The sequence below is a fragment of the Camellia sinensis genome, chromosome 1 (assembly GCF_055761805.1).
Source record: "Camellia sinensis isolate YWXY chromosome 1, ASM5576180v1, whole genome shotgun sequence".
In the NCBI taxonomy this organism is placed as follows: Eukaryota; Viridiplantae; Streptophyta; class Magnoliopsida; order Ericales; family Theaceae; genus Camellia; species Camellia sinensis.
In genome coordinates, this window is record NC_138961.1 from 205,437,064 (window position 1) to 205,463,847 (window position 26,784).

General features: G+C 37.7%; 2 protein-coding genes across 3 annotated transcripts in view; both read right to left on the minus strand.

Annotated features, from left to right (window-relative positions):
• The window catches only part of LOC114309010 (protease Do-like 7), a 208,423-nt gene that overhangs the window by 93,974 nt on the left and 87,665 nt on the right, over positions 1 to 26,784 (minus strand). The gene's annotated exons all lie outside the window — the stretch shown is intronic.
• On the minus strand, positions 501 to 13,534 carry LOC145790843 (putative aquaporin NIP-type). The gene is made up of 7 exons (XM_082869721.1): positions 13,529 to 13,534; positions 12,337 to 12,435; positions 12,013 to 12,040; positions 10,104 to 10,164; positions 9,169 to 9,181; positions 8,608 to 8,616; positions 501 to 695 (listed from the first exon to the last, which is right to left on the minus strand). The coding sequence occupies exons 1-7, from the start codon at positions 13,532 to 13,534 to the stop codon at positions 501 to 503; spliced, it is 411 nt and encodes a 136-aa protein (XP_082725847.1).

Consider the following 26,784-nt stretch of genomic DNA (forward strand, 5'->3'; position numbering starts at 1 on the left):
TCTTTGACTCTCTATCTTTTATTGCCACGTGGTTCAAATAATTGAGGAAATTGTCATGTGACAATTTTTGCCAAAAAAGATACAAACACTAATGAAAAGTGCTTGGATATGCAACCCTTTAATATACAAGGGGTACGCAAATTTACATAAATTCTTATAAAAATACATAACTTATCTTGTAAAATCGTGTAATTTAAATACAAATTCGCGTAAGTTAATTTATAAAAATTTGAGAAATCACAACTTGGCGTAAATTCTTACAAATATACATAAGTCACCTCATAAAATCGCGCAAGTTAAATACAAATTAATTTATAAAAATTTAAAAAATCACAATTTAGTGTAAATTCTCACAAATAGACGTAAGTCACCTTACAAAATCGCGTAACTTAATTGCATAAGTTAACTCATAAAAAAGTGTTGTAAATTATCACAAAAATGTGTAACTTTACATCATAAAAATACATAAATAAATGACATATGCTTTGAACACTCAAGAATTATCCCTTACTTTTTGATAAGCTCCTGAGGAAAGATGAGCTCTTTGTGAGTTCACGAAGGGGTCTACCAGTAAATCTGATCAAGTTATATGTAAACCCACCAGCTATGGTTCCGCATAGTGGGCCAACTATATAGACCCACAGTCCCTTGTAAGCATGTTTAACAATGGCTGGTCCAATACTTCTAGCTGGGTTCTGTGTCACCCAAATGTTTTAAATTTAATATTACAATAAATAGAAATAAAAAAAATATATATACATGTAATGACAATAATAATAATAAATAAATAATAATAAATAAATGCATAATTTAGGAAATTAGGAATTTTATCGATTAAATTGTTAAGGAAATACATTGTGAAACACCATACATTAAATATTTTAGTAAGTGGTAAATGATGTTTTATAGTTGGGCAGTGAGGTTTTTAGACGTCAATCTAACTTATAATCATATATAATTTTAGAAGTCATCATGGATTACCAAAGAAGGTAATAACCTTTAGAATAGTAAAATGACCAAAGTAAATCTTAAGAGATAAACTCAACAAGTTTAATAAATAAATAGATAAGGGTAAATCTGCCAAGATTTACACGCGTCAACACTCGGAACCTTCCGTAACTTATTACCCACATATTACTTCCCTATAAATAGGGATGATTAGCATGTTAAGGGCAGCAGAAAAAGAAAAAGAGAGTAGAAAAGGAGGACGGCACAGGTGATGGATCTTTGAGTGGTGGAAAGAAAGAATAAAAAATTAATTTAAGGTGAGTTATATTATACCTTGAGTTAGTATAATATGTTTTAGATATGTTTTGAGTCACCATAATATAGTTTACGTATGTTTTGACTCACCATAATTTATTTTATACAAGTTATGCTTTAGAAATTATATTAATGTTTCAATTACGTGGATTAATTTCCGAATTCTATTTATTTAAATGAAACCCATTGATAGGTTTGTTTATATTTTAAAGAATATTTGACTACAACCTTATAAACAATTATGTTTTGTAAGTACCACCACGGGAGTCTCATGTCTTGGGGGACTTAAATAACCATTGACTTCTGTTTGATCACTTTGTGGTCCCCTGTTTGTCATGGATCCACTGACCCCTGTTCTGATTGTCACTCTAGTGACCCCTGTTCTGTACCGTGTTTATAATTATTTATTTCCGTTTCTGCCATTTAATTAATTTGTTATTCAACTCAATTACGTCAATGCTTTATCTTAAATAACTATCCATGGCTATTTTGTACCCCTATTCGTACAGTATAATATTTTTCACGCTGCTATGTGCTTATAGCTGTTACCCCTTTCAGGTGACGAGGTTTAGCGGGATCAAGATGGAAAATGAATCGCTGTGTTGTTTTTATTTTTAAAGACCCTTTTTTTTTTTTTATCAGACTCTTGTAATACAATAAAGCCCAAATGACTATGTTTGTTTCCTTTTAATGAACATTTGGTACCCAATCATATTATTTTAATTTATTTAATTTATCCGTTGCGCTACTACTGCAGAAAATTTCAGAATTACTTTATTGGCATCCAGTTGCGACGCCGAATCTTTGGGTACCAGGTTTGGGTCGTGACAAAAGTTGTATCAGAGAAGTGGTGTTTTTTTTTAAAAAAAAAAAAAATTAAATAAATATAGTGTAAGTTTTTGAATTTTCCTGTATAATTTTCACATTATTTGAACTAATTTTTTTTTTTTAAAAAAAAAATGTGTATAAAACAAAATTGTATATGTTTTCAAATTTCTCGTAAAATTATTCACATTAATTTTATTCACATTCATTGAAATTCACATTATTTGAATTGCAAAATAAATAAATAAATAAATAAATGTAAAACTTGTATTATTTGATATTATGTGGTATGTCTAACGCAAATAAACCATGTTATACATATGTTTAGGCTAAGTTTTCTTGTGTTGTAGGAAATGGCGAATCTAATGGAGTTATTCTGGTATGAGCCTCCAGAAGCTCATCTCCTCCCAAACCTATTAGAGGGCTAGGGTGACTCAGAAAGTCTTGTCAGGCAAGCCCATCCGACACTTGACCAGCTCATGGGAAGACCCGTTTATTTGCGGGCTGACCCCGATGAGGATTTCTTATTCTGGAGACTTAGCCGAGGTAGCACTCGTGAGAGGTATAAAGGACCGACCCACGTTGTTGGTCTTGCTCCGGACCTAGAACCGCCACATTTTCTGGTCGCACCTCTACCCGTAGGCTTTGCAGAGAGGAGGGGACCCGTATACTCTAGTAGCCACATTTGCACTACGACACCTCCTCCACAGCACATTGCCTATACCCCAACTGTGGACTTTACCGACGGTGCATCATACTTGGAGATACCGATACGGAAAACTAGACGGGAATTTTGGGGTTATGATCACGGTGCTCCTGTTTACATAGTCCAGGTGGTATGGAGCTGCTTTGGAATAGAGCATAGTGGGTGGGAGTTTGAGTCCATCATGCAGAGTGAGTTTGCGGGGTTATTTCATGGGCCAGTTTTCCGGAGCCAGTTCTCATGGTGGCCTAACGGTCCATTCTAGACGTCTGACTAGAAAACCCTTTTTGTGAGCTGACCATGATTAGTCTAATCCTTATATTTTTGTATCAGTAGGATTAGACATTAATTTGTGACCGCCAGACTAACGCCTTATGAATAGTAACAATGATGTATACATATGTGGTATTAATGTAGTGATATTAATGTAATAGTAAAACTAATATGTTATATATGAATGTGGTGATATTAATGTGATAGTAAAAATAATGTATTATATATGAATGTAGTGTTAGTAGAACTAATATGTTATATATGACGTTGTATCGATGTGATGTCACGCTTATATCATTTTACCTTGTAGTAATGGCCAATGAAGGAAATGAAACTGGATCATCAGCCAGCGGTACCATCCCAATGGAGCAAATCATGGAAAGAGCAGTCACCAACTTTTTGCAGGCCTTGCAAACCAGCATAACCAATGGGACACTAGAGAGACGAGAAGAACCGACTACGACTAAACAATTTCAGGATCTGAAACCCACCACGTTTATTGGCAGTCCAAACCCACTAGTAGCAGAGGCTTGGGTCAGGGACATGGAGAAAATCTTTCGCGCGCTACCTTGCACAGAAAGACAGAAGGTGACTTTTGCCACCTTTAGCTTCAAAGACGATGTACAAGAATGATGGCTTCTTACCCTGGAGAAAGAAGATATTATGACTTGGGCGAGATTTTTAGAGGTATTCTATGAAAAGTACTTTCCAGATTCACTACGGGAACAAAAAGCATCAGAATTCATACATCTAAGGCAAGGAACCATGACAGTGGCCGAATATGAAAGTAAGTTCACACAACTGGCCCGGTTCGCGACATATGTCATTCCCACCGAAGCTCAAAAAGCCAGAAAATTCGAAGCAAGATTGGATCCTGAAATTAAGGACAGGCTGGAGGTTTTGAAACTACCAACCTATGCGGCGGTGGTAGATCGAGCATACATTGCGGAAAAAGGGATTAAGCCTTGTGTTCCGGGAAACCAAGCCAGAGGAAGCGATTTTGGGAAAGAGATAACAGAAGACCCGGTGTCGCACCTTCCAAGAGAGTAAATATGGGCATAACCAGTTCAAGCAATCAAGGTTCTACAAATCCCAGAGGTGGCATCATTCCAGTTTGCACTACTTGTAGAAGGACCCATTGGGGACAATGCCGTCAATATATGGGAGCATGATTTAGATGTGGCCAAGTTGGCCACTTGCTGAGAGATTGTCCAAAGCTTACCAGTTCTACAGCTAGCCCCTCTACACCAGTTCAAAAACCCGCGATATCTGGAGGAGTGAGGAAGGACCAGAAACGCCAAGGAAGAGCTTTTGCCCTGGTGCCTGGAAATCCAGAAGTTACTGAAAATGTTGTGTCAAGTACACTTTCTGTTTGTGGTCACTTACCCCATGTTCTCTTTGACTCTGGTTCAACTCATTCTTTTGTTACACCGCACTTTGTTACCAAGTTGGCATCAACATCCGAACGCTTAGGACATGTACTATCTGTGTCTTTTCCTTCTGGAAACTCCACCCTTAGTACTGATGTATACAAATCTTGTACTGTATCCTTAAAAGGTGAAACCTTACACGTAGACTTGATACCCCTTTGCATTAATACCTTTGATGTAATCTTAGGAATAGATCGGTTAGCTGCCAACCGTAACTTTATCTTGTCTTCGAAGGAACTGGGGCCTCTCCCCCTCCATGTATTATATCCTTCATGACAGCCCAACGACTGCTAAGAAAGGGTTGTATCTGTTATGTGATTGATACTCAACAAGAGACCCCCACACTTGATGCAATCCCTGTGGTTCGAGAATTTTCGGATGTATTTCTTGAAGACTTGTCTGGCACCCTAGTTGATCGGGAAATCGAATTCACTATTGAAACCCAACCAGGTACACAATCAATCTCAAAGACCCCTTACCGTATGTCCATGGCAGAATTGAAAGAACTAAAAACTCAACTCCAAGAACTACTGGACAAAGACTTCATCCGACCAAGTACCTCACCATGGGGAGCTCCGGTACTGTTCGTAAAGAAAAAAGATGGTACAATGAGGTTATGCATTGATTATCGAGAGCTCAATAAAGTCACCATAAAAAATCGGTACCCCTTGCCACGAATTGATGACTTGTTTGATCAACTGCAAGGCGCCCAAGTATTCTAAAAAATTGACTTGCGTTCTGGTTATCATCAACTAAAAGTCAAAACAGAAAGCATCGAAAAGACTGCCTTCAGAACTCGTTACGGGCACTACGAGTTTCTCGTCATGCCATTTGGCGTCACAAATGCTCCAGCAGCCTTCATAGACCTCATGAATCGAGTGTTCAAACCCTATCTTGACGAGTTCGTTATTGTTTTCATTGACGACATTCTTATATACTCCAAATATCCAGAAGATCATGAACACCACTTGCGAAGAGTTCTACAGACATTACGTGATCACAAACTTTATGCCAAGTTGAAGAAATGCGAATTCTGGATCACTAGTGTACATTTCCTCGGTCACGTCGTTAACAAAGATGGCATCTCAGTTGATCCCCAAAAGGTTGCAGCAATTATGGATTGGCTACGACCTACTAACATATCGGAGATTCGAAGCTTCTTGGGCCTAGCCGGCTATTATCGGCGCTTCGTGCAAGATTTCTCGAAGATAGCTTCACCCTTGACCCAGCTAACTCAGAAGAACACGCCTTTTGAATGGACCGACAAACAAGAGCGTTGCTTCCAAGAATTGAAAAACAGACTCCTGACGACTCCTATACTAGCACTCCCTGCGGAAGCAGAAGGGTTCGTAATTTACAACGATGCCTCATACAATGGTTTGGGTTGTGTTCTTATGCAAAATGGGAAGGTCATTGCATATGCCTCACGTCAACTAAAAACCCACGGGAAAAACTACCCGACCCACGATCTGGAGTTAGTCGCAGTAATCTTTGCCATCAAAATCTGGCGTCATTATCTCTACGGAGCAGCCTGTGAAATTTACACAGATCACAAAAGTCTCAAATATCTGTTTACACAGAATGAGCTAAATATGAGACAACGACGATGGTTAGAATTTATGAAGGATTACGATATAGAGATCCATCATTATGCCGGTAAAGCTAACATAGTAGCAGATACATTAAGTCGAAAGACGACCAGAAGTTTGGCATGTACCCTTGCTCCTCGCAAGATTAATAGACTTCTCGCCAACATAATCGTGGAACTCGAGTTGATTGAAGAAATTAAAGCCCGCCAATGTGAAGATAAACTTTTAAAGAAAAAGTATGAAGAGCAAGGAAACACGCCTGATCCTAACTTTACGATAAGCAATGGGATGCTAAAATTTTGAAATCGAATTTGCGTATCCGACCTTCCAGAACTCAAGAAAAAGATATTGGTAGAAGCTCATAGCTCGAGGTTTGCGATCCATCCTGGCAATACGAAGATGTATCACGATCTGTAGGAACACTTCTGGTGGACAGGAATGAAGAAAGACATAGCAAACCATGTCTCCAAATACCTGCGTTGTCAACAAGTTAAAGCAGAGCATCAGAGACTTGCAGAAATGTTGTAACCACTCCCTATTCCCGAATGGAAATGGGAGCATATTACTATGGATTTCGTGGTCGGGCTACCGCAATCAGTCTTGAAGAATGATGCAATATGGGTTATCGTAGATCGATTAACGAAGTCGGCGCATTTTCTACCAATCAGAATCATGTACTTCCTCTCTAAGTTCGCCACTCTCTACATTAAGGAAATCATTTGTTTGCACGGCACCCCAGTTTCAATCGTATCCGATAGAGACCCCCGTTTCGTGTCTTACTTCTGGAACAAATTACAAGAAGCTTTGGGAACCACTCTAAGGTTTAGCACGGCTTATCACTCGCAAACTGATGGGCAATCTGAAAGGACGATCCAGACCTTGGAAGATATGTTACGTTTGTGTGTGCTAGACCTCAAAGGCAACTGGGATGATCATCTACCTTTAGTGGAGTTCGCATATAATAATAGCTACCATGCAAGTATTCGAATGGCACCGTACAAGGCACTGTATGGAAGGAGATGTCGATCACCTCTGTGTTGGACGGAAGTCGGAGACAGAAAATTATTAGGCCCCGAGATCATGCAAATAACGAGCGATAAAATCTAACTCATCCAATAACGAATTCGTACTGCCCAGAGCCGCCAGAAAAGCTATGCAGATACACGGAGACGAGACTTATAATTTCAAATAGGAGATCATGTGTTCCTTAAGATCTCACCAACGAGAGGGGCTATCTGATTTGGAAAGCGAGGAAAGTTAAGACCACGTTACATCGGTCCATTCGAGATACTCGAAAGGATTGGTCCTGTAGCATACCGTCTTGCGCTTCCACCTGAACTATCCCATGTCCATAATGTGTTTCACGTTTCGATGCTTCGTAGATATCTTCGAGATCCAGAGCATGTTGTCGATCATGAGAACCTAGAAGTTCAAGAAGATCTCTCTTACGAAGAGCAGCTTGTACAGATTCTCGATCATCGTGATCAGATCCTTCAAAATAAGACTATACCCCACGTAAAGGTCTTATGGAGAAACTATCGTGTCGAAGAAGCAACGTGGGAAACTGAAAGCCAAATGCGAGCCAAATACCCACACCTATTCGAAAACCAAGGTATGTCAAGTTTGGGGACAAATTTCTTTTAAGGATAGGAGAAATATGACACTCGAATGTTTTAAATTTAATATTACAATAAATAGAAATCAAAATATATATATACATGTAATGACAATAATAATAATAAATAAATAAATAAATAATAATAAATAAATGCATAATTTAGGAAATTGGGAATTTTATCGATTAAATTGTTAAGGAAATACATTGTGAAACACCACACATTAAATATTTTAGTAAGTGGTAAGTGATGTTTTATAGTTGGGTAGTGAGGTTTTTAGACGTGAACCTAACTTATAGTCATATATAATTTTAGGAGTCATCATAGATTACCAAAGAAGGCAATAACCTTTAGAATAGTAAAATGGCCAAAGTAAATCCTAAGAGATAAACTCAACAAGCTTAATAAATAAATAGATAAGGGTGAATCTGCCAAGATTTACACGTGTCAACACTCGGAACCTTCCGTAACTTATTACCCATAGATTACTTCCCTATAAATAGGGATGATTGGCATGTTAAGGGCAGCAGAAAAAGAAAAAGAAAGTAGAAAAGGAGGACGGCACGGGTGAAGGATCTTTGAGTGGTGGAAAGAAAGAATAAGAAATTAATTTAAGGTGAGTTATATATACCTTGAGCTAGTATAATATGTTTTAGATATGTCTTGAGTCACCATAATATAGTTTACGTATGTTTTGACTCACCATAATTTATTTTATACAAGTTATGTTTTAGAAATTATATTAATGTTTCAATTACGTGGATTAATTTCCGAATTCTATTTATTTAAAATGAAACCCATGGATAGGTTTGTTTATATTTTAAAGAATATTTGACTATAACCTTATAAACAATTATGTTTTGTAAGTACCACCACGGGAGTCTCATGCCTTGGGGGACTTAAATAACCATTGACTCCTGTTTGATCACTTTGTGGTCCCCTGTTTGTCATGGATCCACTGACCCCTGTTTTGATTGTCACTTTAGTGACCCCTGTTATGTTCTGTTCTGTATCGTGGTTATAATTATTTATTTCAGTTTCTGCCACTTAATTAATTTGTTATTCAACTCAATTATGTCAATGCTTTAGCTTAAATAACTATCCATGGCTATTTTGTACCCCTATTCTTATAGTATAATATTTTTCATTCTACTATGTGCTTATAGTTGTTATCCCTTTCAAGTGACGAGAATTAGCGGGATCAAGATGAAAAATGAATCGTTGTGTTGTTTTTATTTTTAAAGACCTTTTTTCTTTATCAGACTCTTGTAATATAATAAAGTCCAAATGACTATGTTTGTTTCTTTTTAATGAACATTTGGTATCCAATCATATTATTTTAATTTATTTAATTTATCCGTCGCGCTACTATTACAGAAAATTTCAGAATCATTTTATTGGCATCCAAATACGACTGGATACCAAGTTTACGTTGTGACAGGTTTGGGTCGTGACAGGTTCATTGACACTCCTGAAATTGGTCTGCAATTCAAAATCATCAATGGTTTCAAACATTTATTAGGTACCACATGAATAGCAATACATACTAAACTACTTTTTGACACTTGCACTCTGTTTGTTTCGTAAATTTTTATTTATTTATTTTATTTTTAACATACGGTACAACAAAATATTTTATGTGATCAACAAGGAGAAATTTATTTTGACAGAAAATAATTTTTATTATTAAAAGGTAAAAAATATTTTTTAGATTAAACTCTCTCCAATGCCTCCACCGTCACCCTACCACTACCACTGTCACCTCCATCTCCTCCATCACTAATACAATCATTAGTATATTAATTTGAAGAATGCAACAAATCATAAGAAGATAATTTTTATACAAAAAAATTATAGCGGAAACAAACAAGTGTTCATTGAGGTTGGGGTGGTTAACTAATAGTCTTTTTTTTTTTTTTTGGGGAAAAGAAATATGTAACATGAGTGAAGGATAAATTGCATTCACAGTCATTCTCTTGTATCAATTTAATTCATATATATTTCTAATTTTGTCAGTTTTACAATTGAATTTGTCATTTTGTATTATTTTAGTTCAATTGATAAATGCCCTTTAAAAAAATTGACTAAAATTAAAAGCAAAATAGCCTGTTTATCAATTTAATTAAATTAACATAATGTCAAAATTAAAACAAAATTGACATAAAGAATAAAGTACATAGACAATAGATTTAATTTGTCCTAAAATAATCATAATTTCTAGCATATGTATGACAGCACAAAGTTTTGTTTGTTAGTTGTTGTTGTTGTTTTTTTTTTTTTTTGGTTTCCATTTTAAATAAATCTTTCAAAAGTATATCCTAGGTCTCTAGTAAATATTTTATGATTTGAAAAAAAAAAAAAAAATTATAAATCCACCAAATGATTCTGGGCGGTGAAAATGTACCCAGCAACGAAGACGTTTAACGTTATTGTCATTCCAATAGCAATCCCTCCAGCACTCTTACCTGCAAAATTAAAAATTATAATTGAAATTAAAAAATTGATTAAATGATTATTACCTCGCCAATGGTAAAATATAAAAACAAGAAAACTCACCCCCCTCCCCCCAAATTTTTATTTTTTAAAGTTGACACATATTTTATCATATCATTATAGATAAAATTATGAATAATTTTTGAAAATTTCAAATATTTTCCTTTATTCTATGCATCAACTTAAAAAGTGAAGAAAGAAAGAAAAAAATATAAAAACAATAGATATAGATATAGATACCGAACAATTATCTATAGAAACACTGGAGATGGAACATGAGAAGGAAAGAGACGATGAATTCCAGGACAAAAGATTGGAGATTAGATTTGTTAGAAAATAATGATTTTTAGACAATTTTAATTCGAAATTAAAGTGGGATTCAACTGCTAGTTGAGGTGGGTCTAAGGGGTTTTGTATTCTCTCAAGTGAGAAGATTACAATATAAAAATAATAAGTCGAAACCTTTGAGTTATGAATAAGAATTGTCTCATAAAGTGGACATCAATAAAATTAGACTTAGATTTAGACTTAGTCTTGATATGAACTGGGCTTACACTTGTGCTTGTGCTTGTGCATATATGTTGGGTTTGATCTTAGACTTAGACTTAGACTTGGACTTAATCTTACGTTTGGGCTAAGCTATGTTGTGTTGGGCTTAGTTTGTGTATGTGTTTTAGGGGTGCAACTTGGGCGGGCTCAACCTGAGCAACCCGAGCCCAGCCCGAATTTTTTAGGGTTTGGACAAAATATTTTCAAATTCGGTACGGGCTTGAGCAAAAATTCAGAAGCCCGAATTAAATTTGGACGGGCTTGGGTAAAGATGTCAAACAACCCAAGCAACCCGAAGGCCGAATTATACATATATAGATATATAAAAATATTAAATATAAATATAAATTATTAGTCATTACATGATGTTAAAGTAATTTATGTTATTAAATCATATTGAATATATATTATATATACAAATAACATAAAATCTTACTTTTTTCCCTTTTTATTTTCACTCATAAATTATTAAGACTACTATAGTGGCATCTCTCTTATATTATATAAATTATTTATTTTGATGGTATTAATGATTTTCTATAATAAAAAAATAATAAAAATTAAAAAATTTAAAAAAAAACTGAAATTTATTTACAATTCGGGCAATTTGGGCAACTCGGGCAATTCGAGTTTAGCTCGGGTCGGGCTTGGGCAGACAACCTCGGGTTACAATTCGGGCTTGGGTGGACTTCAGCACAACTTGGGTTGGGCTTGGACAACCTCCCAACCCGCCCGAACCCGCCCGAGTTGCACCCCTAATGTGTTTGAGAATTGAGTTGACCCAACATTAGTATTCATTTATATGTATATATATTAAGCATATGGGAGATTTAGACCTTTGTAATTATCATATTTTGATGATGGAGTTGATGACCATATTAGTGGCCATAGGTTTTCAACCTTTGTAACTTTAACCCTAATGTTTAGAATTGATGGCCTTGGCTAATGGCATTTGATGGCCCTATTGATGTATAGCTATCATAGCTAGGGATTCCCTTATTTGTATAAATAGAGGTTTTTCTCCTCCAACTTGAAATAAGGATTTTTAGAGAGATTTTTGATGAAAAATGGAGATGGTGTTTTTGAGATAAAAAGCTGGAGATGTTTATTTTACACCAAATAAAATTTTTCCTATCTTCTTTTATTAGCCCGTTCTTTGGTTCTTGTTAGAGAGAGTGCGTATATTGTCAAATTCACAGAAGTTATTCAGAAGGTACTTTTATATTAGTTGATTTCGACAGTCGTATCCTGGGAGACAGACGCCGGCGTACCTCTAGCATCCATCAAGAGGCAGTGAATCTGTTTTAAGAAAACTATGGTGTCACACAGGTTTCGGTTTACTTCTTTTCTTATTATTTGTTTTTTAATTTTTCAGAATTTAATTTACATCGACGAGTTCTAATCTTTAGTTATCTATGCTAATAATTTGTTCTTTTAGTAATATAATTTAATTTATTTTTGTATTTAGTTGTGTCATTTATTTTATATTTCGTCCTTTAATAAAAAAATTATTTTGTCATTTCTATTTAATTTATTTTTTATATATTTTTTTTATATTATTATATAAAAAAATACCAATAAGATCCAGCTGGTACAGTTCCAAAGTCAGCTTCACTTGTTACTTCGAATATTAGAGCCAGTGTGCCACTCCCTAATACCGAACCCATTAATTGTGCTGCTATGTATAGTGGCACCTACAAAAATTAATTTATATCAAATCATTTCATTTCATTCCCAACTCAAATATGATCAGTTAATTCATCATTCTCTCTGTCTCTATATACATATAGAGTGATAGTATATAAATAAAAAATTTACGCATAATTTTCATATATGTGACTTAATAAATAACAGCCCCCACAGGCCATTCCACCACCCCCGCCAGCACGAATGGCAAAAATCCTAGTGTGGGTCCTACCACCTTGCCCCGACAAGGATTACTTGTACTCCCACAACTCTACATATATATATATATATATATATATATATATCGGTATTCCAATACCAGCCATTGACCACCACGCCAACAACAATAATAATAATGATATATAGATGTGAACGTGGTGGGTGGGGCTCAGAAGTTCAAGAGAATTGGTGGTTTGGTTTTCTTTTGTTTGTTTGTGAGTTACGTTAAGTTGGGCATCCTCTAAAAAATTTAAAAAATCAAAAAATTACTATTCTATTTAAGTCACATCATTTTATTTAAGTCACATCACTTCTCTAACATATCACTTCAAACTCAATCCAAATCCAACCCACATTTCATAAAAAGTCAAAAAGTACACTTATTTAGTTTTTCCAAACTTAGCCTTAATGTAGTGAAGGAAGGAGGAGAACCAAGAAGTAGAGACGACAGTTAAAAAAAATTAAACATTGAATTTTAAAAGGAGCACAGCATAGCATAGCATATAATAGGAGCTATTCTCTTCTCTTTTTATGGTGGTGGGGCATTGCATTGAAAAGCACAAGGAGCATCAAGGGGTTATCACATATAATCTGAGTTATAATTTTAAAAAATTATAATTAAATATAATATGAAATATAACTAAAAATTTCATTAATTATAATTAAAAAAATTAATCATAATTAAAAAAATAACATAATTAAAAATACATATGTCACACTCTTTCTAAAGTGTGTATCAAAACTTCACTTCATATTATCATGGTGTTAATCGAGAAGGGGAGGGGGAGGAGTCTGATACTTGTCGTCTCGTGAGAGTATTGCCTGTTATTACACTTGAAGACACATGTTGTCCTTCCCTTGTTTTAGGCTGCTACTGTGTACGTCCATTGAAGGAACATAAAAAAAATATTAATAAATAAATAAAAATAGTGTGTGATATTTTGTTGTCCATGCGAGTTCTTGATTGTTAGTATCACTGTCATAAAAAAAATGTTAATTTTTTTTAAAATTTATTATATATATATATGGCATTTGATTATAGAGAATTGCAGTTGAATGGCCTAAACAACCCGATCTAAAGCACCAAGGATCCTTTAGAGTGAAATTTTCCTAAAGTTTCCTAGAGTGCTACATTGTGTGGTTGAGATTTACTGGCAAGTCACATCAGGAAAATTGATGTGACTTGCCAGTAAATCTCAACCACACAATGTAGCACTCTAGGAAATTTTAGGAAAAAATCACTTTAGAGGATCCTTGCTCGATCTAAAGGATTGGTGTGTTTTGTTCCGTTTTTCTTTCAATGTATTAGATTAATTTGGGAATTTTGACTTTTAACCTAGGAAGCACGGGTGCGGGTACGAGTACGGTACGGGTACGAGTACGGGTACGCCGATATGGCAAAATCTCAAAAAAGTAGGGTACGGGTACGGCTGTGGTACGCCGATATTTTTTTATTTATTTTTATTTTTTATAATTATGGTTAAAAGATCCAATCTACAAATTGAAATTAAATATCAAAACTAAAAAGAAAACTATAAAACTAAAAGACAAATATTAATATATTTTAATTCAACATAACCAACACCAATTCAGTCCATAATCCAAGCAAAGGAAAAACAACCAACACCAATATCATAAAAATAATATTTGTGATTATTAACATTCTGATCTAATTTTTAATTTTTTAATTTTTTATGAACCTAAACTGCTGATCTAATTTTTCTAATTTTTATGAACCTAAATATTTCTAATTTTTTGATATAATTTTTATTAACATTCTGATCTAATATTTATGAACCTAAACTGCTTGATTAACATTCTGATCTAATTTTTATGAACCTAAATATTTCTAATATTTATGAACCTAAACTACATCAACATGACAACATCAGATTATAACTCTCTGAAGAAGAAAGAAGAAACAAGGAAAAAAACGAAAAAAAATAAAGATGGAGAGATTCTGACCAGTTGCTTGGTATGGCTAATCTGCAGGGGACGAAAATAGATGATAGATGCTTGCTGATCTCTGCCAAAAAAAAAAAAAAAAGAGATGAAGAAGAAACGAAGAAGATGAGAGAAGACGAGGGTGATGAAACAGCGAAGAAGAAGGAGAAGAAGTCGTACCCGATGCCGTGGGTCGAAGTCGAAGACGAGGGTGATCTCTGGGTTGAAGTCGAAGACGAGGGTCGAAGTCGAAGTCGAAGACGAAGTTGGGTCGAAGTCGCCTCTGTGTTGCTCAACTGATAAGATTAGGGTAAAAGTGATGAAATTAGGGCAAAAGGGATGAAATTCGTATATTCATTTTTTCATTTTTTTAAATTTTTTTTTTAATATTGCTCTGGTACCCCTCAATCTCCAGAAAATTTGATTTCTGCCCCAACATACCCAAAACGTACCAAATACGTACCCATGCCGCACCCGAGCCGTACCCATGCCGTACCCAACTGAGGCAGACGTACCGGAGTGGTTTTTGCCGTACCCGGTACGCGTGCAGCCGTATCGGTACGTGTGCAGCCGTACCGGTACGTGTACCCGCACCCGGTAAGTACCCGGTGCATGTACGGCACTATTTTTGGAGTACCCGTGCTTCATAGCTTTTAACGTATTTAGGGTTATATCATATCTTTACATTTTTATACGTTTTTTTTTTTCTAAAAAAAGTTAAAAAATGTAAAAAATTCAGCTTTTAACCAATTTCTTAAAATAAAAAAAGAATAAGTGTGTTGGATTTGAGAGGCAAAAATGAAAAATTTGGCACAATATTTTGAACCAAGAGTTAGAAAAATCGAGTCTTAGCAGTTCAAATGAAAGTTTATTAGACTAGTCCCACTAGGATGGCGGGAAAACTTACTTCCAAGAGAGTTGCTTTCGCCTCGGTAATTACCTGATCCTGCTAGATGAGCAATGTGGTTAATAATTAGAGAGCATGCGCATAGAAACGAGGGGAGATCTGTTTGCTAGAATCAAGGGCTCTTTCTATGGAAACCTCCACAAACAATCGTTGTTTTTTGAAAATTAATTATTTGATTTCTTATAAAAATACATATAAAAAAAATTTAAAAATTAATTTTTAATGACTTTTTAATTATTTTAACTAAGGTGGTATTTAATAAAGCTAAAAAATTAAAAATTAAAGACTGAAAATTAAGTATTAGAAACTGAATGTTGAATTTTTTAAATTGAAAAGTTGTTTGATAAAAATTTAAGTGCTTAACTAAAAATAAGTTGTTTGATATATATAAGATCAAATTTAAATTCATTATTTTTAAATTGTATATTTCAATTTTTATATTGTGATGGTGATAGTAGTGGTGGTGGTGATGGTATGATGGTGATGGTAGTGGTAGTGGTGGCGGTAATGGTAGTGTTGATGGTAGTAGCGGCAACGTGGTGGTGGTAGTAGTGTAGTGACAGTAGCGGTAGCAGTAGTAGTAAAATGATGGTAGTGTTTGTGGCAATAATGACAATAGTGATGAAGGTGGTGGTGGTAGTAGTGATAGTGACGGCGGCGACGGCGACGGTGACGGTGGTGGCATGGTGGTGGTAGTGATAGCGGTGGCATGATGGTGATAATTGTAGTGGTGGTGATAGTGGTGATAGTGATATGGTGGTAGCGGTGGAAATAGTGTTGGCGATGACTATAGCTATAGCGGTGGCAATGATGGTGATGGTGATGGTGATGGTGATGGTGATGGTGACGGCGGCATGATGGTGTTGGTGGCATGGTCGTGGTAGTAGCGGTAGTGATGGTGGTGGCGGTGGCGTGGTAGTAGATGTAGTGATGATGGTAGTGGTAGCAGTAACAATAGCGGTAGCAGTGGTGATTAGTTTATAATAATATATATCAATAATTATATTTAGTATTATAAATTCAATTAAATTAAGTAATTTTCATATGATATAAAAATTTTCTAAGTGTTAAATTTTCTAAGTAATTAAATTAAGAGGCACTTAATTTTTAAGTGATATCAATTGTGATTATGAAACAAGCTTAATTAATTATTATTTAATGTATTCAATTTTAAGTGTTAATAATATATATTATTAAACATTCCCTAATTCTCAAACCTAAGAGGTTGTTTGAGATGTCCTAAATAAGTGTATTTTTTATCTTTTTGGACTAAAAAGTTGAGAAAAAAAGATGGATGTTTGGGTTAATTTTTTGACTTTTTACAAAAAAATGTGTATTAAAAAATTATATAAATTAGTGTGTAGGAAAAGTTTTGACAGTGTAAGCTGTACGGTGGCAGCAAGGTTTGCAGAGTGGTGTAATAGGAAATGGTTGCCTCCTTTTCGGGTAACCATGTGTACAACTCGTCGAGTATTGTATGTTTGTAAACATCACGTTGATCGAATATCTATAGCTATTTGATTGGATTAGTTTTTTTGTCAACCGTTAACTATAACACCATCCATTTTTTATACAAAACTGATTTGATCATATAGTTAGCGATATCCGATCAATGTAATTTTTTTATAGACATATAGTACTGGACGAGTTCTACACATTCAACGGTTCGGATTATTAAAACGTGACTCGTGGTAGGCCCCCGCGAGCCCAACATTACCGTCCAACTTAGTGAATATATATATGTAATTTTTTTTTGTTCCTTTCACGGTACTTTCCCATCAATTCAGTACCGGGAACAGTGTAAAGTTGGTTTGTATTAAAATATTATGTATATTAATTTTTTTTTATTTTTAATTTGTGAATGGTGATGACTTTTTTGTTTTTTTGTAACTTTTTGACTTTTTGAATTTTTTCTAACATCCCAAACCAAGCCTAAATAATAAATCTCTAATTCCCTAATTCTCAAACTTATCCTTAATATAACTTGTAACTAATATTCAAATGTATGCCATTATTAAAAAGAGAGATACTTATGGCATCTCCAACGGTTCACCAAATATTTCATCAAATTTGAGTAAAAAAAAAAACATGAATTCCTCTATTTGATACCAGCTACTCTAACGGGGAATTTGTAACTATCATCAAAACACAAGTTGACCGGGGGGACGATCGGCCAGACATCTAGCCGGTCGACCAATAACTGTAATCCAGCTTAGCAAGTGCACTGCTTGTATAATTTCCCTTCTTTTTTTTCTTCAGGTTCTGCCATTATTTCCCCTCTTTTTTTTTTTTCTTCTTTTTCTTTGTTTATGGATGATTTTGATAATTTCGGATACTAAAATGCGAAATTGTGATTGTGTTTGTGACAGGAGTTTTGGGTTGGAAATGAAGAACTTGTTGACATGTATGAAAGGAGATTTGGTGATACTAGCTATATTACTTTCAAGCTTGTATGGTCAGTTTACACATTTCAAGTGGTAGTAACAATCGTCAACATGACTCAAGAAAGAGAAGAGAACACAATGAACTATAAATACATTTATAAAAAATATGAATCAACTAAAAGCAATAGAAAGAAACAGGAATTTCAAATTCAAGAAGTCTACTTGAGCATTATAAAAGTACATGAAGAAGACCCATAGCTCATACTTACAGAATTCTGTGTATTGGTACAAAAAAGTCTAGTCTAGTGTTTTCTAAAAGGTTCTTCTTTGTATTTAAAACAAAAGAAAAATGTAAAAACAGCTATTACATATTGCAAATTATGAGTGCACTTTGAAAACCGCCTTTTAAGTTGCAAAAAAGAGCTGTGACTTCAAAAGAAAATTGTATGGTCTCCAAAACTATATAGCAGTGATTGCGAATACTGCTAGATCAGTTTCAGTATGGTTGAGGGCTTTAGGCAAGGCATTGTTTGACTGACAAGATTAAAAAACAAAAGAAACAAAAAAAAAAAAAAAAAAACTTATTTTCTTACAACTACCCAAGGTGGGTAATTTTCAAATTTCTAATTCTATTTTACCCTACCATTGGAGATTGAAAGAAAACTAGAACTAGTGATTACTCAACACAAACCAGCATTGTTTATTACTTGGTGTAGGAGAGGGTTCAAGAAAAGAGTTAGAAAATTCGAAGATCTTCGAAGATCCTTGAAGAACAACTTCGAATTCTCTAGAATATGATGAGAGGCTTAGATTCTTCAATAATCTCAACTTAGGAACACAACAACAAAGGAGATGATGGAGATAAGAGATTGGGTGAAGAAGAAGGCAAAATGGCTAGAGAATAGAATAATGGCAAGGCTCTCCCATGGATCTCCCACTTTCACTCTCAAGGTTGATAATGGAGAAGGGAAATTAGTTCTTTCCCAAGAGTTAAAAAATCTCCAAAATCCATCCCTTGTAAAGCTATGGGTGGGTGCTATTTATAGGCACCTCATGATGTAGGATGGAGCCCATGTGCAAGGCACATGGGAGATATTCTCTCTAACCACCTTGTCCGAGGAGGTGACTTCTCCGAGGATGAGAAAACCCCGAAGAAGAGATCAATCCCTCGGCGAACCCTTCTTCTTAGCCACACCTAACCAATGATCCCCAATCATCCCAAAGGGTCAGGGGTAGTCCCAGAGGACGTCCTGCCGCAAAGTATTGCCGAGTCTCATGGACCCCCCGAGGTCGTGCCACCTCGACCCGGGTATAGGCTAGTTTAACCGAAGAGTGAATTTGTCTCCACTCACCGTCCTCGGGATCGGGTCCTTTGTTCGAACTCCATTACGCCCATGGTTCTGGTGCGTAGATCCCGGAAAGCTCCGAGCCCACAAGTGTTCTGGGACTCATTAACGGAGCGACTTCTAGATTGCGTCTGAATCCGTTCGAAGCCAAGTGTTTCGGACCTCTAGGTTCGTGGATCCGAACCCTTTCGAGTCCGAGTGCCTCGGATCTCTAGGCTTGCTTAATACCCTTTTGAGTCCGGGCCCGAGTAAGTCTCTAGGTTCGTGGATCCGAACCCTTTCGAGGCTTAGAGCCATTCAGCCCGTTTGACGGCGATAAATCCAAGCCCACCAATCTTGGACTTGCGATAAATTCGGGCCCACTAATCTTGGGCTATTGGGCCTAAATAATTTAGTGGGCTTAAATTAGCTCCTCTTACATTTGCCCCTTGCGTGTATGAGAAATTGTAATTTTCTCGGACATGCATAATTTCACCTTATCAGCCATACTTCACATCATGTCTTCGAGAATATTTGGCCTTGATAAAATCTATGGATAAAAACTGAGGACTCACTGTAAATTACGGATAAAATTGACAACTAATATTATTATTATTATATATATATATATATATATATTTTTTTTTGGAACTTTTTTTTCTTTTTTTTTTGGAAAGAAAATCAAAACTTGAATTGCTTAATGCCCCACCAAACCAACCTGGACATGTAATTCATACAGCAACAACTAAATTGCCAAAGAAAATAATAATAATAATAATTTTTTTTTTTTGCAACTGATTTGTTTTTTTTTTTTTTTGTAGACTTTTTTTTTTTTTTTCGAGAATAAACAAATCAGAAAGCTGACCCCTTTTTTTTTTTTTTTACAATATATAAACATATTGCTTTTTTAGGCATTCTCTCTCTAGAAACTTCAAACCCAAAAAATAATTTTTTTTTTTCATTAGAAAACAAACAGGTCCTATATCATGATGACCCATGTGATTTCTCTCTTTACAAAAGTGAAACCCACTTTTTTTTTTAAATTGGAAAACCGTGAACCGTTATATGTATATATATATATATATATATGCAAAATACTTGAGAGGATAGGCCATCACACCCCTTTTTTTTATTCTATTTAAAGAAAGAGATAACAATCCTAATCAATACCTCTCACCTTTCTTTTTGCCTACAGCCGCCGACAGCACAACTTTCCTCTTCCTTTCTCTTTTTTTTTTTTTTTTTTTTTTCAATCAGTGACATACACCTTCTCTCTCTTGCTTTGCATTCCATTTGAAGGCCATAGCCGCTGCTTCTGCAAATCAAAAAAAAAAAAAACAGAGCCATCACGAAACTCTTTTTTTTTTTAAATCAATGCAGCACAGCTCGGTTTTTGCTTCTGTAACCACTGAAGAGCACTGTTGAAGAACACTGATGTAACTTCGTCTTCCTCTCCTTACTATTGAATTTTTTTTTTTTTTTTTTTTAGGTTGCAGGTTGTTCATCGCCGTTGCTGTTAGATTTGTAAATACAAGCTTAAAACCCTTTTTGTCAAACCCATTCTCAGCCCACTCTCTCTAACAGAGACAGATTCGGAGTTCGTCTTCTTCAAGGGGCTTTGCTTCGCGGTTTGCTTACTACCGACTGCTGCAATTCTGGGCACCGACTGCTGCAACTCTGAGTGCATCACCAACCTGTCACAGCCCCGACTACTGCAGATGTCGTGACCCAAGCTGCTACTGACCTCTCTTTGCTGCAACTCCGACCACTGTTGACTACGACGGTTCCAACGCACACCACACACGTTCGCCCTCTCAACGCAACGTGTGTGGTTGCTGACTCTTCTGTGGTACCAGCGTTGCTTCCGGCTTCAACTTGTCCAACGCCGACCACGCACGTTCGCCCACTCAACGCAACGTGTGTAGTCCTGTCCACTGCCGGTGCTATTATTGATTTACTCCGGCTATCTTCGGTACTGGTTCCACCCATTCGTGGCCTATTTTCTGCTTCCCACATTGACTCTAACACAGCCGTGCACGTCCTCCGTTGGCCCAAACTTGTGAGTAAGCTCTTTAAGTGTTTTGTTTATTTATTTATTTTATTCTTATATATGTATATTCTTTGTGTGGTGGCAGCACTACTTATATATATATATACATATTTATATATATATATATAAATAAAATAAACAAATAAATGAATGAATCCATGCAAGAACTTCCATGTTCTGATACATTAAAAAAAAAAAAAAAATATCGGTGATTTGAAATCCCAATGTGAAGCTTGAATTTGTTTGGGCTTTGTAATTTTTGAAATAGGCTGTGGGATTTATTTAACTGGATTTTCTGACTTGAAATTTGCCAAAGAAATTATGGGCTATTGTATAACTTGAACTATTGTTGCTGAATTTTTTTGCCGTCGTAATAGAATATTTGCCACTTGAATTGAGCAAAAAATAATATTGACTTGGGAGGAATATTCTTGTAGCTTGCACGTCAATCCATCAAATCTTGCTACTGATAAGCAATGTAATATACTTCGGATCTCGGACCTGAAATTTGCTATTGAACTTCACTCTGTCCAAATTTTGAGCCCCGTATAAATTGAACCTTTAATATGGAACATAGTGACTTTAAGAAATTGACCCGATTGAACTTTATCATGAAGCGACCTATGACATTGCACCTTTTATTGATGATAGAAGACGAAAATCTATATGTTGATGATGCACCCATTGGTATTAAAATTTGTTGAGCTTGAAGAATATCCGAGAAAATGAATTGTTGATGACGTCCGAAGTTGAATTTGTTGATAAACCCATCATGTTGCATGTAACAATATTCTGAATTTTAATACAGTCAACTCTTTAATATTTATACTGGTTATTTCAGCCATATGTCTTCTCAAAAGAAACCCGTAGCTCCGGGGTCATCAGAACCGGCTCTCATGAAAGAGAGGGATGTACCTCCGGCGTCTGAGTGGAGGAAATCTCCTTATTTTGGTCGGAATGACCCCTTCTGGCGGGCGGCTACCTCCACCATTTCTCTTCTATCTCCGAAGGGGGCTCCATTATCTCTCACTGAGGACACTGACTCTGGACACGAGGCCCTCATTTCTCCTTCCTCGGTGCTACGCTTTCGGATTGAGCGGGGGGACTTTCCATACTGTTATCCTCAGTTCAAGGCCTTCTCAAACCCTCCTTTTGGTTGGCAGGAGTGGGTCGATGATGTTCTCTCGGACAAGAGCTTCTGTCAGCGGCTTCAAGAGGCCCGCCTATTGATCCCAGTGAAAATATCTCGATCCCTATCCATCCGTCGCAACAATGCTAGCTTGGAAGCCATGGCTCTTCGGTGGAGCACCGAGACACACACCTTTATACTTGGCCAGCACGAGATGGGGCCCACCCTTGAGGATGTGTTCATGTTGCTGCGTCTGGAAGTAACCGGCCCTGATGCCTTCGACCCTGAGCAGACACCCCCCGAAGATGATTCTTTGATCCAATCTCTGAAGCTAAATCTTCAAACTTGTGGTCGGTGGAGTTCCGTTTTTGATGGTTCAGCGAGGAGGACTAGTCGAGTAAGGACGGACCGTGCCTCCTATACTGCATGGATCCGCCACTTCTTCAAAGATCTTCAGCCCTTGGCCAGAGATGCTGACCCTAACTCTCGGGAGTATGAGGTCGGTCCGATGTATGACTCCAGGCTCTATTTCTTGGGATTTCTGGCTTGCTTCCTTTCATTCTTCATTTTTCCGAGCACGCCTCCGGATTCCCTCAATCCTTTCGTCTTCCCCTTGGCAGTCAGGCTCTTCAGAGGAGATCGGATCCCTTTGGCTCCACTATTTCTTGGGAATCTCTACTATCGGCTGGATCTACTACATCGAGATATGGTTCGCTCCGTGGGTCGATATGAGCCTGTCTCCTTTATTCACAGCCAGTTCCTGCTATGTTTCTTCTTCGAGAGGTTCCCAAAATTTGCCCCTGCTCCGACTGTATTTGAGGCGGAAGTTCTTCGGGAGATAGTGGATAAAGATGGCATCCCCGTGCTCGATACTGATGGGTCTCGGACATTTGAGAAAGCGAAGTCTTGCCAGCCGTTGATTACACGGTGGTCATGTACCATTTCCACCTTATCCTTGAATACTCTGGTGGATGATCCCCAACGCTTTGTGGCACAGCCGTATGTATGCCCACCTGTGGGTGTGGCCACACCGCTTATCTATCATGGTTCCTCCCACTCGGTGTCCTTTCCTTTGCCGAAGAACATCCCTGCACCCTTTGTTGATATGCTGATTATGATTCGTCCGAGTTCATTACCGGTGTGGCATGAGGAAGGCGTTGATAGTGCCGTTTATAGGCCTGACCGCGTAGCATGTCAATTCGGGTTGATCAATGTACCCCGGGGCCAGCACCTCCTTTATTATCATTTTCAGCGAGCTACGGGCGCTTCAGTCGCGGGCTTGTACACACCGTGCTTCCCATATCCGGCTCTTTGACGATGCCAGGCTTGAGCCGAGTAGGGGGTTTCACCCCCTCTTTCAGGCGGTATTGGCAGAAGAATATCGATGCGTTTATTGCATTTGTCCAGAGCAGACCGACCGTATGTTTGCCTCCGCCGATTTATAAGAAGGATTCTTCTCTTCGGCTACCCGAGAGCCGAAAATCTGACCACATGTACGAGAGTTTCTTCACCTCATCTGCTCCAACTAACCCTTCTGCTCGGGCATCTGCTTCTAGCTTGGCAATTACTTCTCCGGAGCCAGTCCCTTTGAATAAGGCCTCTGGTCCTCGGACGACCCGCCTTAAGAAGATGGCTCATAAGAGGACTTTTGATGCCAGTCCTTCCGCTCCTCGCCTTTCCAAAAGGCTTCATGAGGTACCCGAAATTTTTGATTTGAAGCTACTTTCCTTTTTGCGACTATACCTTCTAAAAATGAAAACTTTTATTTGCCCATGTTGTGTAGGATCCTGCGGTTGTTGACGTTCTCAGTACCGTGGCTCCCGGCCATGCTGCCTCCCCCAGGCCGGACTCAGACTTGGACGACACCCTCCCTTTGTCTGCAAGACTTGTGAAGATGCGCACCTCTCGTATAGCAGTTATAGATGATGACGATGATGAGGCTGAGTCCTCCGACCATTTTTGTGACCTTATTCCACGTATGCGTCGTCACCGCCCTACCGTAGCTGAGGAGGAGCGCTATCTTGGTGACGAGGTTATTGGGGCTCACCGTTCTGATGTTGAGATTACTGGAGGGACTGATGCCTCAGAAATTGATGCCGTAGGCCATGCTTCTAGAAGCAATGTAGAGACGATGTGCGCCTCTGGGAATGGTGTGGAGGTGGATGTGCTAGAAATCTCTGAGACTCGCTCTGGCACTTATGGTGATTCTCATCCTCCGGCCCTCCTTCCTTTTTCAGGGATGACTGCTACTGTTCAGGCTTCATCAGACATTGAGATCGATTAGGTGGTCTCTACACGACCAAGTGACTTTGTTGATGCTAGGAGTCCTTCAGTTGCCCCTGCTTTGCATATTGATTCTCCCTCTGGTAATCTTTCTTTCTGAAGTTTGTCATTTACTTATATCTGTGAGAAATCTTTACTTAAATGACTTTCCTGTTCCCTACCTCTAATAAGGCCTTCTTATCTTTTCTTCAGTGTTAGCTGCTAACGGGGTCTTGCCTTCACCTACCTCAGACTCTGCTCCAGTGTTAGCTGCTACCGGGGTCCTGCCTTCACCTGCCTCGGACTCTGCTCCAGTGTTAGCTGCTACCGGGGTCCTGCCTTCACCTGCCTCGGACTCTGCTCCAGTGTTAGCTGCTACCGGGGTGCTGCATTCACCTGCCTCGGGCTCTACTCCGACTCTCTTTGTAACTCCTCACGGTTCTCCTTCTCAAGGGGGGACACCTGCCTTTGAGACGACTGCCAGAGGTTCTTTATCGCCAGTGCCTTCGAATATTTTGGATCTAAATCTTAGTGATTTCCACATTGATAGTGATGCTTTTGGTCTTTCCCCTTATCGTTCGGCATTCTCAGGCTCGGGACCTCTGCCGGGAGTTACCCCTCCGGGTGGTTCATCTAACCCGATAGACATTGGGGAGATTCCTGAGACTAGCAGCTTTCCGGCCCCAATTCCTCCTTCAGCTTCTGGCAAAGTATCATTTCTCCATTATTGGGTAGCTCCTGAGTTTGCTTCAGTTCTACAGCTTGTGCATTCAAGTTACCCGGAGACCTTTGCTTCATTTGCTTGCCAGTGTCCACTCATTCAGACTGCTCTTCTCGAGTCTTTTGCCACTATCTTATATAGCTTGGACAGGCAACGGTTGTGTGACCTTAATGGGAAAGCAGTCGAGACGGCGTATCAGGGGATCTCTGACATGGAGCGTCACCAAGTGGACTTATCATGGCTTCGGAAGCGCCTGGATATAGCTTCGAACGCCAGTCATCAGCTGGAACTTATGTCTGTGCTTGCCTCTTATCGCACCTCTATAGATGAGATAAAGGCAACTCTTCATGAACTTGAGTCGGGTTATGCTTGGGCCTTGGAGACTTTAGAGGCACACTCTACTGTTTGTCCTCCAGATGTAGATATGACGGGCAGCTTCTTCGAGGGTGTCTTTAGGAAAGATTGAGTTTTTTTTTATATCATTACTTTCTTGCCCCTTTCGATAAAAATGTTTTATCTAGGACAATGCAATGAAATGACAAAATTTTTGTTGTTTGGATATTTTCGCATTGTTTTCTCATTCTACTTGATAAAATATTTATTTCGAATGATACAATGGAAAGAACAATCATATGCACATATAAAAGCTGAAATATTCTCATTAGTTCTTCAACTTTCTTGACGAAAGTATAATAGATTCACTGTAAGTGATGGGATAAAACATGCACCATAGAGAAAACCAGCTTCTTCATAACGTAAGGGAAATACAACTTTTAGACAAAGTAAGAAAGTGAAAATGAATTTCAACATAGATGAGTCCAACTATGGGTAGTAATGCTTGATAAACTTTGCATTGAGCGGGCCAGTTCGGAAGCCGTCTTCAACCCTTACAAGTTTGTAGTACCCGCTTGAGCTCGCCCGAACCACCTTGTAGGGCCCTTCCCATTTTGGAGAAAACTTGGGCAAAGGCTGTCCTCGCATGATTGGGTCTACAATCTTCCATACTAGATCACCTTCTTCAAACTTCCTTGGTATCACAGTCTGGTTATAGGCTCGGGCGATGGACTCATGATACCTTTCCATGACTTTTGCAGCTCTGTCATGCTTTTCCTCTAATGCTTCCAATCTGGTGGTTCGAGGCTCCAATACCATCCCCGAGGCGAGAGCCATTCGAGCAGATGGCGTTTCCAACTCTATAGGTAACACTGCCTCGGACCCATACACAAGGGAGTAAGGAGCTGCTTGAGTTGGCTTTCTCTTCGAAGTGCGATACGCCCACAGGGCTACTATCAACTGTTCGGACCAAGTCCCCCCAAACTCATCCATCATCTTGCTCAGAATCCTTATCAGTGTCTTGTTTGTGGCTTCCGCTTGCCCGTTCCCTTTTGGATAGTAGGGTGTGGATTTGTGATGCTT

Coding starts and splice junctions, on each gene's coding strand:
- LOC145790843 (XM_082869721.1), bottom strand. Junction 12,041..12,336: donor GTGAAGCTGACTTTGGAACT/GTACCAGCTGGA, acceptor TTCTTAAAACAG/ATTCACTGCCTCTTGATGGA. Junction 10,165..12,012: donor CCTCTTGATGGATGCTAGAG/GTACGCCGGCGT, acceptor TTAATTTTGCAG/GTAAGAGTGCTGGAGGGATT.